Genomic DNA, 14941 nt, shown 5'->3' on the forward strand with positions numbered 1-14941 from the left:
AAAAAAGAATCACCAGAAAAAAATTTTCATAATACTAATATGTTATAAAAAAAATATCTTTATATAATATTTTGAAATATCAAAATAATTAATATAATGATATAAATTATTATTTTTAAAAGTTCTATTCTAACATAAAGATATAAAATGATTAAAAAAAATGATTATTCGTACATATATAAGTATTTTTTTGTACATAATAAAATTATTTTATTAAACTATCAGTATCAGGACTATTTAAAAATTGGGGACTTTTTGAATAATTATATCTATGATTAATATTATTTAAAGAATATTTTTCTATACTTGTATATTTAACACCATCTGAATAATTTTCAACATTTGAAGCAATAGATACAGAATCTAAATGAGATCTAGTTTTGTAGATTGACCATAACATTTGTAAAACATCAGAAACAATAAGATCATTAGTACGCATTGATATAAGGCGAAATATTAATATTACATCTGTATTTATTTTTTGATCACAAAATTTTTGAAATAATTTTTTATCTTTTACTGATAATGGTATATGCCTAAAATAAAATAAAAATATATATTTCTTTTTGTTTTAAAAGTAAATAAATAATATTATTTATAATACTTTTTATAATATTAATATAGCTTAATAAATAATAATGAGTCATACTTACTTTGAAGCATAATCAATTCTTCTATTTAATACTTGAGTGTTAATAAGCCAAAATATTGCTTCGCCTGTTGTAAGAATACCAACAAAAACAAACCACCAATAAATAAAAAGAAATATTTTTTCATTAAACATATTAAGTACTAAGACACATTGTATACTATATCGTTGAACATTCCCAAGAACACGAACATTAAAATCACATATAGCTGTTCTAGGAAAATTTCCACTATATTCCCAATTTTTACCTGTTGCTATATCATATAATATACTAGCACCCCATAATGTACTATTTTGTCCAAGAAAAAGATTCATTAAATAAAATTGTATATAAAGATTCCATATAAATAATAATTTGGTAATTATATACATATTTCTAATAAATGAACCATCATAAAGACCAAATTTGACAACTCTTTCACATGGAGATGCTGTCTTTCGATGATTTATTTGCATTCTTATAGAATCTTCTATATGTGTACATATAGCTGTAATATTTTTAGATCTTTCATCTTCCTCAGTATCAGCAGCACACTCAGCTAATCTAACTACATTAGGAACATTCAATCCAGACATCCTATTTATTGCTCCCCAAAAAAGAATTGGTATATAAAAAAAAACTGCTTGTAATGCCATTAAAAAAGGTACCCATTGATAGTAAATTAATTGTTTATTAATTCTAAATTTTAAATATATTTTTTAAAAATATTTTTTTTACAAACCTTTCATTATAATCTTGTGGTATATCTTCATTTGGACGAACCCAATACGTATTATGAACTAAAATATTTTTTTTATTACAATTTATTAAATTTAAAATATGTTAAAAAAAATTACCAAAACAATAATTTTCCGCATATTGTTCCCATGCTTTAGAAAACTACAGAAAAAAAATTAATAATTTTTTTTTTATAAAATTATAGAAAAAAATAAAGACATACCTCACCTGGAACCCAACATTGTATAGGTTGGCCAACATATTGTTTAGCTGAAATTGTTAAACTCATAACCATAATAATAACAGTAGAATAATAATAATTAAGTCTATCAATAAAACTATCATCATTACGGGGTTTAATTGCCGTTACAGCAGATCCCAAAATATTCATAGTTTTTTGTACTTGTGAAACTTTAGCAAGATTTTTTTGAACTTTAGAAAATTCTTTACCACACTCACCAGAATCGTTATTATGTTCCTCGTATTTACTATTATTTTCACTAAAATGAGAAAACTATAATAATGATTGATATAAGTAATATACAAAAGTGAAACATATCTTTGATTGTAAATAACTAATAATAATGTAAATATTAAACAAAGAAAATGTCCAGATTAATGATATGGTATTTTTATGAGATTCTTATGTTATATATATATATTTAGGAGTATGTATATATATTACTCAAACATTTAAAGATAAGTTTAAGATTCAGAAAATATTATTATTAAGATCTTTAACGTGTTGTAAGTCATAAAAATTTTTAACAAGTACTTTTTGTTAAGTGGTAGAAAAATTATACTTTATGTGTTAGTGTTTTAAATATAATTAAAATTATTATTTAATAATTATTTGTTAATTAATAATTAGATTATTTAAAAAAAATTATCTTCAAAAGTGTTTTTTATTAATAACTAAGTTTTAATTTATTTTATTTGAAAAAAATATTACAATAATATATTTAAAAATTAGTTATTTATTATTACAATATAAAAGAATCCACTTTAAATTAAAAATACAATTATTTCTCTGTTTTACACATAATTAACTTTAAAAACTTCTACTAACAAAAGTAAAATAATGATATATTAAAGTAATTGTGTAGGTAAATGATACCTCTTAAAAATTTTACAATAATTTTAAAAAGATAAATTTCTTATTTTTAAAAATTAGACCAATTATGAAAAAATTTTTTTTGAAAGTTTTTAATTAATGAGATAATAATAAGAACAAAAGTAATGATAAAATAGGACAAGATAATAAATATTTTTGTAAAATATACAGCAACATTTAAAAAAAATTATGAAATACATAAATATATATAAGAAGGTTTAACAAGTTTTTATATGTTTTTAAACTTACTTAACTTCGTTCTTGGATTTTGCTTGATCAAGAGAAGTAACGATTAGCATTATATATATTGTCTTCAATTGTATTTTATTTTACTCATTTAATGATACATTTATTTTCAACTTTAAATTTTTTCGTTCATTTATAATTAATTTAAAGAACAAGCAAAAATGTTGTATAATAATACCACAATGTATGTAATTATCTTTTTGTTAGAAATTAAGATTATTTAGTTTTTCTTGTAAAAAGTTCCCTCTAAATATATATAAATATATGATTTTAATTTTTTAATTTTCTTTTATAAGATTATTTTTTTAATTAATAATTAAACATCTTCTTAAATTTTTGTATAGATTTTAAAGTTATAGAAGGTTGTGAATAAATATGTAATTGTAGATTACTTTTAATGTTGATAAGAATTATGTTAAATTTTTATTTAACTAATTCTTTATTTTTAATATAATAATGTGTATTAAGGAAGTAAAATTTTTAGCGTATTTTATTAACAAATAAGACATGCTCATTTCTAAAATTTTACATCTTTGATATTTAAAGTTTTTAAACTCAAAGTAAGTTCAAAAATATTTAAAAAAAAAACAAAAAATTTACAATATTTTATTAATAGTAAAAATATATATCAGTTATTTTGTTGTTAACATTTTCTATTCCTGATTTTCTTTTTAAAATTAATAATCTCAAATATTTTTAGTCATATATTTTTTTTCTAGATATCTTGAATATAGTCTTTATGTTAGCTAAATTAGAATATGTATTCAATTATTGATAATAAGTATTAAAATGAAAAATTTTAGATAATTTGAAAAAATAGGACATTTTACTAAAGTCCAGGTTTAATAAAAATTCTAATAAAACAATGAATATTGAAAAAATTAACAATAATAATTTATAATATTGTTTGCTAATTTGTAGCAAAAATATATATTATTATTTTATAAAAAAAATCATATTAATTATTATTGTTATTAGTTAGCTTACATAAAGGGTAATTATTTCATATTGATATTCCTAATAGTTTTGTTTTCATTTTAATCACATCCAACAAGAAGGCTCTTTTTTACATCAAATTTCCTCTAAAAATTGGTAAAAAAAAACAATCATCATTAGAAGTCATTTCCAACTTCATTCCAAAATTTTGAAAACTGAAAGCATTCTTTCAGAGTTCAATAATTACCTCAAACTGGGTTTTTTATTTTTTATTTTTTATTATTTTACAAGCTTTAAAAAAAGTAACAATATAAAAAAACAAATAATTAATTAAATATATGTTATACTAATTTTTGCTTGGGTGACATTCACCAACCCGTAAATGTTTAGATCGGAGGAAGATACAATAAGTAAATAAATAAATAAATAATCTATATAAAATTATATTTAGAATTTAATATTTTTTGAGAAGTTGTTATTAAATTGGAAGTTTGATGAATTCTTTAGTTGGGTATTGTTATTCCAAAATGAATAAATTTGTTAGTATAAAGTTCTAAGGAACTTATAGCATTTTGTAATTTATTGAATTGTTGAGATTCTGTAGTTAAATTTAATATTAATAAAGTAATTTGCTTAATTATTGAGTTTTGTTTTTATGTATTGGTCCACTATGTAAATTGATTGTTCAGTTGCGATTTTACTTGCTCGCCATATAAGTTCTGGAGATAAGCCTAATAATTGAATAAAATTGTTCCAGCATTTTTGATTTAAACCATCAAGTTCGCCTAGCGTTCCTATAATAAGTGGTATGAAGATTACTTGTTTTGCACTATTTTTTTGGAGATAAGAACAGAAATTAGATCCTTCTTGTAGATTATCGGAAGGTACTAAAATTTCTGATTCACCATTAATGGTATAACGTTGTTCTTTAAGTTTTTTTGCAGATAAAAGATGTAGTGGAGTTACTACACTAACTTCAGCTACTATTAATTGGTTATTAGTTTCAATAATTAAGTCTGGTCTTGAATGGTGAATTGTTTCTCCATTTATGTAATTTACTTGGTCCACTGCAACTTTAATGTCTTTAATTTCATGGATTTTCCTTAAATTTTTCATATTAATGAATTTTTTTGTTTTTTCATAAGAAATAGAATTAACTATTGATTCTAATACTTTGTCGTGTCTAGTTTTCCTTTTTTTAACCATTTCCTCATTGGTACAGTCAGCCATAATATGTTTACTGTTGTCTCTACCATAACAGTACAAACATTTTGATTCTGTATTTCCTGGAGAGTTTAATTTTATACAAGAATTATCCTGATACATAGATGCTTTGTAAAAGATTTCAGGTGTAATATTACCATTTGTTAGCCATGGGCATTCTAATTCCATTTCATTAGCTATTTTTGGAAATGTTTTCTTTCTTTTATAGTGGGTTTCCCAGCTTTTATCTGAAAATTCATTAATTAATTCTTTTATTTTATATTTTGCTTCTTTTAAATTAAAGCTACTAAACTCTTTGTTATTAATAATTATTTTTGTATTTTCAGCATTAGTTTGTAAATTAATTCCATATTTATTAGCTGCTAACATTGCTCTATTTCTCCATTTATTTCCATGATTAGCATCATGAATAATTGCAAATTTTAGATGTGGGGAAAGGATTATATGTATGAAATTTTTTATTGTGTCCTTGTCCATTTCAACTTCAGTGCTACGAAGTCCTAAACCAAGTTGTTTTCTTGGTAAGTAACATCTAGCATTACTGATGGAAGAAAGTTTCATACCTTTTGTATTCATATAGCTTCTTATTCTAATATCTACATTTCTAGCTAGTTGGATTCTTTCCTCATCACTAAATTCATGTGAAAATAGATATGTGCAAGTTGGTATAACACATCCATTAATTGCTTTGATAATATTTTTTACATTTAATTTTGAATTGAATATTTTATCCATTTTTTCATCTAATTTCATTAATAATTGTTCAGCATTGATTTCATCACACGCAGTTTTGTTATTTTCATATACTCCCATATATTTGTACTGAATTATTTTTTCCTCATCAGGTATACTGTATTCTGTTTTATCTTTATTAATTGTTAAACCAATTTCTTTACCATAATTTATTATTAGATTTGTGATTTTATCTAATTCGTTTTTGTTTTTTCCAAAACCTTTTATATCATCCATAAATAGTAGAATATCTATTTTTTTTTGTCCATAAAGATCAATTGGGTCAATAATTTGTTTCATTTTCCATTGTAATGGAGCTAGACATAAACAAAATAACCATGGTGCTAAGGAGCATCCTTGGTATATTCCTCTTTTCATTGTAATCCACGATTTCTTTTTTTCTTTAATGATTTTACCATTTTCATCTCTATTAGGTGAGCAATTTACAACAGAAAATTTATACATTTTAGGTAATTTACATAGTAAATTTCTTATGGGTTTTGGTATTTCTTTAACACTGTTAATGATCATTTTTAGTCTAGAATGATCAACACTGTCATAAGCTTTTTGCATATCATACCATCCTTGTGCAAATTGTCCCATTTCTTGTAGGATTCTATTAGTTATACCAATATCTAAAGCTCCATCATAACCTTGTTTTCCTGAAAATTGATTATCAGATATTAAATTGCTGCACCACTCTCGTACACATTTATTTAAGTATTTCATTAACAATTTATAATGGCTATTTAGTGCATTGATGAATCTATAGTTACTTTCAATATTTTTATCACCTTTTTTGAAAATGGCATAGGCATTTCCTTTGATGTCATATTCAGTAATAGGAATTCTATTTTCAACAACTCCTTTCATCCATTTTTTTACAAATGTTTTAGCAGATGGTAATTTTTTGATCAAGAATATTGGGATGCCATTTTCTCCTGGGCATTTCCAGTTTTGTGAATATTTAAGAATTTCATCAAAATATTCTTCATTAAATTCATAGTTTTGAGTAACATTAACTTGTTGACTTTTCATATGGTTCATCCACTCTTTTAGGATTTGAGGTTTAGCACAATTACCTTTTTTAAAGAATTCTTTAAGATATTCATGCATTTTTTCCTTAGAGATTTCAACTATATTTTTTTTATTTTGTTCTAGGACTTTAAGAGATGGTTTATTTTCAAAGATTTTATTAATTCTGAGATATTCATATTTATCATTTGTTATTTTGAGTCTTTCTCCAAGTTTTGTGATTCTTTGATCATTAAAATGAAGAATTTGCTCAATATTTTTGAACTTTTTCTTATTTTTTTTGATTATTTGCCTGATTCTATATTCAGCATTTTTGTTGCCTTTCTTTTTTAAGTCATTTCTGACTTTTTTTTGAAAAGTAGTTGTTCTTTTTAATGCTTTTTGTAGTTTTATGATATTATCAATTCGATTACCTTCGTCATCAAATTTTCTTGAGTCATAGCTTTTAGTAATCATTCCTGCAATAAGGATTTCTTTTGAGGCTTTTCTCCAAGTAATCATTGATTCTTTGTGATTTACTTTAGGTTTATCCCAAATTTTCATAAGATCTTTGAGTTTGTCATGAAGTAAGAAATCAATTTCTTCTATTGGTGTCCACTTTCTTAATTCATGTCTAAAAATTTTTTGTTTTCTTCCGCATTGTTTTTGGAAGATGATCCATCTTTGGTTTGGATTTAAATTAAAAGAGTTTCCATGAATAATATCCTTTTTCTCAGGAATCAAGTGGTTAATGACCTTTTTAGATTTGGCCATTATTTTAGGAGGTTTAGAAATTGGTTTCTTTTTGGCCAGATTACAAAATCTTATGTTCGCTTTGCTTACTTTTGTATTACTTTTGTTAATGTTATTTTCATTATTTTTGACTATTTCAGCATAAGTCTTATTAATACCCATTTTCATCAAATTTTCATCTTTTTTTTTTGGTGTTATATCATCATTATTATGATTAATATTATTAATATCTTCCAAAATTTTTCTTTTTCTTCCTCTTTCGGTCATTTGGAAAGGTTCATTGGATACCACCTCTCCACTCGGGTCTCCAAGCCGAGGGTTAGTTTCCATATGCTGGTATTTCTTTGCTTGGGTCCTCTCTTTAGAGCAATAAGTGCAATAAAAAAAAACAAAAAAGCACCTTCTCTCTGATGACAAAAAAAGAGAAATGGTTTTATAAACCGGTTTTTTAAACCATCGAATGCACCTTGTGCAGCAGGTACATGAATTTTTTTATATTCATTAATTTTCTCAATGTTACTTTAGCATACATAAAAAGTATTTCCTATAATGTTACCCAAAGGAACCTCTGTTTAAATAAAAATCAATTGAATTTTAAATTAATTCTTCTGTTATTTTCTATCTTTCTAATTTCTTCACGATTTAAAAAAACCGCCTTTGATAACGGCATAATAATCACCTTTTCTATTAGTGAAATTATTTTGAATCTGCACAAAATTAGAAGTCGTTTCCAACTTCATTCCAAAATTTTGAAAACTGAAAGATGGTTTTCAGAATCCAATAATAACCTTAAACTGGGTTTTATAAACCGCCGAATGCGTCTTTTACAGCAGGTACATGAATTTTTTTATATTCATTAATTTTCTCAATGTAACTTTAACATACAAAAAGGTATTTCTTACAATTTTACTCATAGGAACTTCTGTTTGAATTAATTCTTTTGCTATTTTTCTAATTTTTTCAGAATTCAAAAGACCTTTTTTGGTGACGTCATGGCAACTACCTCTTTTATTGACTAAGTCATCCTTAGAAAACACAATATTAGAAGCTGTTTCCAACTTCATTCCAAAATTTCGAAAACTGAAAGTATTCTTTCAGAATCCAATAATTACCTCAAACTGGGTTTTATAAACCGGCGACTTCTAGAAAGAGAGCACCCACATCCATTTTATTTCATTCGCTAGTTTTCTTTTTGTCTGTCAAATGTATAACATTGTGTTATGAGTATGTATGTATGTACAAGGCAAAACTTTTCTTTTACATAACTCAAGATTTAATTAATTAAATTTAATATTTATTTTTCAAAATTTAAAATATTTAAAAATATTGATACGTTATATGGTATTCTTTTTTGATTTTGTAAGATATTCTAAATTTTTAAATCTTTTGAAATTATCGTTTTTGTATTATTATCTTATTATCCAAATCTTCTAAATTTAACTTTTGGTTCACTATTGAATACTGCTATTATTTATCAAAATATTTATTTATATGTTAATATAAAGTTTTTTAATTAAAAAAGTTTTTTTTTATATTTAATTGATAAGACATATTGATATCTCATTTACTAAAATATTTTTTCCATAATTCTGATTGATATTTTATTAAAAAAAGTTTTGAAGTCCCTTATATAACTATTACTATTGTATATATATTATTTAAAAAAAGTTTTAATGATCAAATTATTATTTGATCTGTAGAAAAACTTGTATATTAAAACATTAATTTTTATTAGTGCACTTTTTGATTAAATACTTTTTATTATTTAAAAATAAGTTTAGTATAAATGAACTTTTAATCTGTATGATTTTTTTAATAATTTGTTACTTTTGATTGAGGAACAACGTAATACAAAGTTTTATTAGAAAGATAAAAATAAAAAGTATTGTTTTTCAAGTTTAATATTTAATATATGAGATTAATTTTTTTTATTCTCATAAAAAATTACAATTAAATTCAAAATTAATATTTAATTTTTATAATGTTGTGGTATATCAAAATATAACTTTTAACGATTTATAAATATGATCATTATTTGATTCAAAGAGATCTTTTTAACAATATCCAGTAATATTGTTACAGAAATTTCCATTAAATGATTTACAATTTGTGCCATTGGAGCATTGTGTTTCTATATTATAAATAGGTTCTCCAACAATATTTCCTCTAAAATAAAAATAAAATAAATGAGATTTTTTTTTATCATACCTTGGTTGGTAGTGACAAATAAATAATGTTTTGGTGTTACATGTTTTAACAGCACAACCAACTCTTAAACTATCTGCCCATGCCATTTGTCCAAAATTTAAAATATTATGAGTATGATTAAAATAGATTGATTCTAAATTAATGTGTTGTGTCCACCATCTTTCTAAGGCATCATTAACGTTATAAATATAATCTAATGCATTATTTCCCATATAAAGATTTTCACCAATTTCGTCATCATCATATAATTCTAATTTACAAGACATTGAAGCATTGACTGCTGTATTTTCTAAATTACAATCATATGTCTAATTTAAAAAAAAAAAAATTATTTTATAAAAAAAAAGTCAACAAATTTTCTTCTCTTACCAATTCATTAAGTTTCTTAGCTATAGGTAAGCAAGTATTTTTTGTAGATAATGATAATCTTTTTTGATTATGATACCATACAACATAATCTCTTAAATATGATGTCATAAAATGATCATTACATAATGTAATATTGTTATCCTGAGATAGTACTTGAAAAAAGAAAATAAAAAATATTAAAAAATATTTCTTCATGATATTTTTTTAATAGTTAACATATGTAATTTTTTTAAACAAAAAATTCCAATGATATAAAAAAGAAATTTATTGTTTTTTTTATTAACATATTATATGTTTAGATTAATTAACCAGTTTTTCAGCCTCAGCTTGAGCTTTTAATCTTTCGATTATATCTGCTTGATTTACATTATCAAAAATATTTGGTGCACTAAATAATATTCCAATTGTTCCTCCTAGTGTTACAGAAAAAAAGACATAAAGAAGTATTCGATCTATAACCATTGATACATATTTCCATTCTTCACGTATCTAAAAATTAAAAAAAAAAATTCAATCATTTATAATATTTTATAAAAAAAAAATGATAAATTACTTTTTTATATTGGTTATCTTGTTTCAAGTGCTCCGTTATATATTCAACTGCTGTCATTGCTTTTAGTGCTTCTTCACTCAACATTGATTGAATATCTTCACTTTCACAACGCATCCTAACTTTTTGCTCATCCTCCTCATCATTTCTTTTGATAGGATTTGCAGATTGACACCTAAAAATTGAATCATCATCATCATCCTGTGAGGATGATGTTATTTTTGATGGTGTAGGTGATGGTGCAAGATATGTTTCTTTATTAATTATCATCTCATCATTTCCTTTCTCAAAATATCCACCAAAAATAGGTTTTTTTGATAAATTATGATATCCACCTTTTTTTTCTTTAACATTTTTTTCATTTTTAACCTTTCTTGTTGGTGTTGGGGGATGATGTATTCGTGTTGAGGACATTTCAATAAATTCTCCAGGTGTATAAGTATCAATACATTCATTACCAGAAAAATATTTACCTTTAAATGGTGTATTTTTTTTAAAAAGAAATTTTCTTGTAATTGAATTTTTTCCCATTAATTTAATATCAATAGTTTTTTGTCTTTTTTTTTTATTTGATAAATTGATAATGACATCTTTTTCAGGTTTAGTCATCATTAAAAATAATGGTAAATACTTGAGAAAAACTATTTTAACCCATAATGGCATTGTATGTGTTGTTGGACCACGAAAATAGATATTTATTATAACAGCAGTTGCTAAGATTGTCATAATATTCATTATAAAAGTTAACAATAAATATTTTGCCATTAATGGTATTGTTGATGATGTTGGTGGTAATATTTTTGATACTAATAATAAAAAGACAACTAAAGCAAGAAGGATTGAGATAGCTAATGTTATTTTTTCACTTGCTTCAGCTGGTAAATAAAATACTAATATTGATAAAAAGGCCATTAAAATTGTTGGAATAATAAGAATAACAGTATAAAATAATGCTTTTCTCCTTATAATTATTTGATAAGCTATTTTACTTTTTTTATGTATTAATTCTCCTGGTACATCCATAACATCCCATATACCACTAGGACTATAGTCATTTAAATCAACCATTTTACTACCATCTTTATAATTAATTACAACTTCATTTTCATTATATGTCCATGAACCAAATATAAGATGGCATATTTGTTGATCCATAGGAAAATACTCAACATCAATAGTACAACTACTTTTATATATAGCTGGTGGTACCCAAAGCATTTTTCCTGTATGTGAAACAACAACATTTGAATAAAAAGATACTTCATAATTTCCATCAGCATTATTAAATAATACAATATCTGGTAACCACATTCTATCTGGTGACATTCTAATTGTCTGTATCTCACCATAATTTCTTGGATCCCATCGCATTTGATAATCAGTCCATTCAATAGTAAGCCATACATTTGTATGCATAACTTGATTTTTTTCATCAACATTAATTAATAAAACCATTGCTAATGAGAATGATACTTCTAGTGCTTCAGTTGAAGTATTAGGTACAGGTCGTATTAAGTGATTATATCCTCTAAATAAATCTACAACTAACCTTTCTTCATCATTTGACATTAATGTTTTGGTTATAAATTGTATATTTATTATTAATAATATTACCAAAAAATCTAGAGTATATTATTACTTATTAATTAAATATTTTTAATTTTTTTTTTTTTAAAAAGTCTCATATCAAGTATAAAAAAATAATATATAAAAATATTTTGAAAATAAATATGAATAAAAAGAAACAAAAAAAAAAAGTGTTATGTCAAAAGATTATTAGCACGTTCATTAGTCATTAGTTTTAATCTTTCAATTACAGCATCTTGATCAACAAATTCAAAAATATGTGGAGCAGAAAATATTATAGAAAATGTACCACCAAGTGTGATACCAAAAAAGATAAGAAGTAAAAGGCGATCTAAAACCATAGCAATATACTTCCAATCATCTTTTATCTATAAATATTTTTTATAATATTTAATTAAAAAATAATAATAATTAAAAAATTACCTTTTTACTTCCCATTTCTGATTTCATATGTTCAGCTATAAATGCAATACCTTCAATTGTCTCTCTAACATTTCCTGATAATTCTTTTATCTCCTCTCTTACAGAACGTTTACATTTATTTCTATTATTATCATTATTATTATTATGATATTTTTTATTATTATCATTCAAAATTTTTGATGGAATATTAATGTAATTTGTTGAGTAAGCTGATGATGGATGTTGTTCTTTTTCTTTCATCTCAACTACAATATCACTTTTTATTGGAATATTATTAAAATTTTCATCATCAGAATCATAAGAATTACAGATGTTAGAAATTTTTTTTACCGATTCTTTACTACCATGATTTTGTAAACTTTTTATATCAGCTAATGAAAATGATACCTTTTTCTTTAATGATATTCCATTTTCTTTTGTATTTTGATTACCATCTATAAAAGGATTTCCTATTTGAATATTACTAAATTTTCTAACATTACTTTTTATGTCAAATTTTTTTATTGAATATTTTTTAAAATTATTAAAATTAATTCTTCCAATATTTGGTGAATTAAGTGATTTTTTTTTAAAATAACTTGATGATTCAGGTGAATTTTCAATAATACGTTTTTTTCTCCTTTCTAGGGGTGAAAAAGTTTTACCTAAATTGGTAAATGGTAACATTGTTGCAGGTAAACTTGGCATTAATAAACTAGCATCAAAAATTTCATCAGCATTATACTCTTCCACAAAATATCCATTAAAAACAGGAATCCTTTCTGGTCGTTGCATCATTAATATTTGTGGTAACAATGTCAAAAAGATATATCTAACATATTCTGGCATTTGATGTGTTGTCTCAGAACGGAAATATATATTAATTATTATGACAGTTGTCATGATGGTTAAAATATTAAGGACAAATGTCAATAATAAATATTTTGCCATTAACGGTATTGTATCAGATGTTGGTGGTAATATTTTTGAAACAAGTAATAAAAAGACAACTAAAGCAAGAAGAATTGATGTTCCAAGTGTTATTTTTTCATTACACTCTGCTGGAAGATAAAAAACCATAATTGAAAGGAATGCCATAAGGACTGTTGGTATTATAAGAATAACAGTATAAAATAATGGTTTTCTTCTAATAACTATTTGAAAATGTATTCTACTTTTATCATCTGTCAATTGTCCAGGAACATCTATTACATCCCATATACCACTAGGACTATAGTCACTTAACTCAACACTTCTTTTATTCATATACCAACTTAATTTAACTTCATCTTTTTTATATGTCCATGAACCAAATATAAGATGGCATATTTGTTGATCCATAGGAAAATATTCAACATCAATAGTACAACTACTTTTATATATAGCTGGTGGTACCCATTGAACATTGCCTTTATAATCAACAACAACATTAGAATGATAACTAACTTCATAATTACCATCAGCATTATTAAATAATACAATTTCAGGAAGCCATACACGATCATTAGCAACCCTTAAACTTTCTATTCCACCATAATTTTTAGGATCCCAATTAAATTGACAATCATTCCAATTAAATGTTAACCATACATTTGTTTGCATAATTTGATTTTTTTCATCAATATTAATTAATAATATCATTGCCATACCAAATTCAACCATAACAACAGAAATATTATTACATGGTGATGGTCTTATTAAACGATTGTAGTCTTTAAACATATCTATTGCAAGACGTTCCTCATCCTCAAATGTAACAGTATTTTGAAATTTACCATCTTAAAATAAAATAAATTTTAATATTTATATATGTATATATCAAAAAGAATAAGATATTTATTTAATAGTTAAAAAATATAAAATATTTGATAGAGTGATTCTTTTATTTTTATAAAATATAAATTTTTATGGAGTGTCAAAATGATTTGAAATGGGAATAAGAAATATTTTTTTATGTTTAAATTTTTTTATTTTTTAAACTTACTATACAAGTTAAAACTTATATTATTGTTTAATTCCTCCTCACTAGATTCAATTTCTTCATAGGAAGAGGATGATGAACTTTTTGATGGATTTGAGTAAAAATTAAATGACTGATTTTTTATTAATATTGGAAAGACAAAAGATAATAAAATAAAAATAAACTTGTAATTATTTTTATTAATTAACAATCCCATATATAATTTTTTTTTTTGTATAAAAGATATATCAAAAAATCTGATAAATACTTTAAAATATAAAAAAGAAAGAAATAGTAATAAGAAATAAAAAAAAAATACCAAAAAATATGTATATTAAAACTTAATAAAAAAAAAAAGTATATATATTTTTTTATCACAGTTAAAAAGATGTCAAAAACAAATTTTCACAGAGCATATTTTTTTTACTATATTTGATGAAGGAAGGAATGAAGAATAATTGTGCATATTGATATATTTG

The 14941-nt window shown here is 23.5% G+C and overlaps 5 protein-coding genes across 5 annotated transcripts; all 5 read right to left on the reverse strand.

Annotated features, from left to right (window-relative positions):
• Positions 1 to 205: 205 nt before the first annotated feature.
• SRAE_1000336600 (Innexin family-containing protein) lies at positions 206 to 2780 on the reverse strand (the record flags this gene model as incomplete). The annotated part of the gene is made up of 6 exons (XM_024650547.1): positions 206 to 536; positions 654 to 1328; positions 1372 to 1429; positions 1487 to 1529; positions 1591 to 1867; positions 2731 to 2780. 6 exons carry the CDS (start codon positions 2778 to 2780, stop codon positions 206 to 208), a joined length of 1434 nt encoding a protein of 477 aa, XP_024504314.1.
• Positions 2781 to 4296: 1516 nt separating this feature from the next.
• SRAE_1000336700 (Reverse transcriptase domain-containing protein) lies at positions 4297 to 7716 on the reverse strand (the record flags this gene model as incomplete). The annotated part of the gene is made up of 1 exon (XM_024650548.1): positions 4297 to 7716. One exon carries the CDS (start codon positions 7714 to 7716, stop codon positions 4297 to 4299), a length of 3420 nt encoding a protein of 1139 aa, XP_024504315.1.
• Positions 7717 to 9440: 1724 nt separating this feature from the next.
• SRAE_1000336800 (CAP domain-containing protein) lies at positions 9441 to 10071 on the reverse strand (the record flags this gene model as incomplete). Its single annotated transcript, XM_024650549.1, has 3 exons — positions 9441 to 9552; positions 9595 to 9902; positions 9964 to 10071. The coding sequence occupies 3 exons, from the start codon at positions 10069 to 10071 to the stop codon at positions 9441 to 9443; spliced, it is 528 nt and encodes a 175-aa protein (XP_024504316.1).
• Positions 10072 to 10263: 192 nt separating this feature from the next.
• On the reverse strand, positions 10264 to 12082 carry SRAE_1000336900 (GH10531p; the record flags this gene model as incomplete). Its single annotated transcript, XM_024650550.1, has 2 exons — positions 10264 to 10452; positions 10517 to 12082. The coding sequence occupies 2 exons, from the start codon at positions 12080 to 12082 to the stop codon at positions 10264 to 10266; spliced, it is 1755 nt and encodes a 584-aa protein (XP_024504317.1).
• Positions 12083 to 12273: 191 nt separating this feature from the next.
• SRAE_1000337000 (GH10531p) lies at positions 12274 to 14679 on the reverse strand (the record flags this gene model as incomplete). Its single annotated transcript, XM_024650552.1, has 3 exons — positions 12274 to 12468; positions 12524 to 14280; positions 14487 to 14679. 3 exons carry the CDS (start codon positions 14677 to 14679, stop codon positions 12274 to 12276), a joined length of 2145 nt encoding a protein of 714 aa, XP_024504318.1.
• Positions 14680 to 14941: the final 262 nt, after the last annotated feature.

Source organism: Strongyloides ratti (genome assembly GCF_001040885.1).
Source record: "Strongyloides ratti genome assembly S_ratti_ED321, chromosome : 1".
Lineage (NCBI taxonomy): Eukaryota > Metazoa > Nematoda > Chromadorea > Rhabditida > Strongyloididae > Strongyloides > Strongyloides ratti.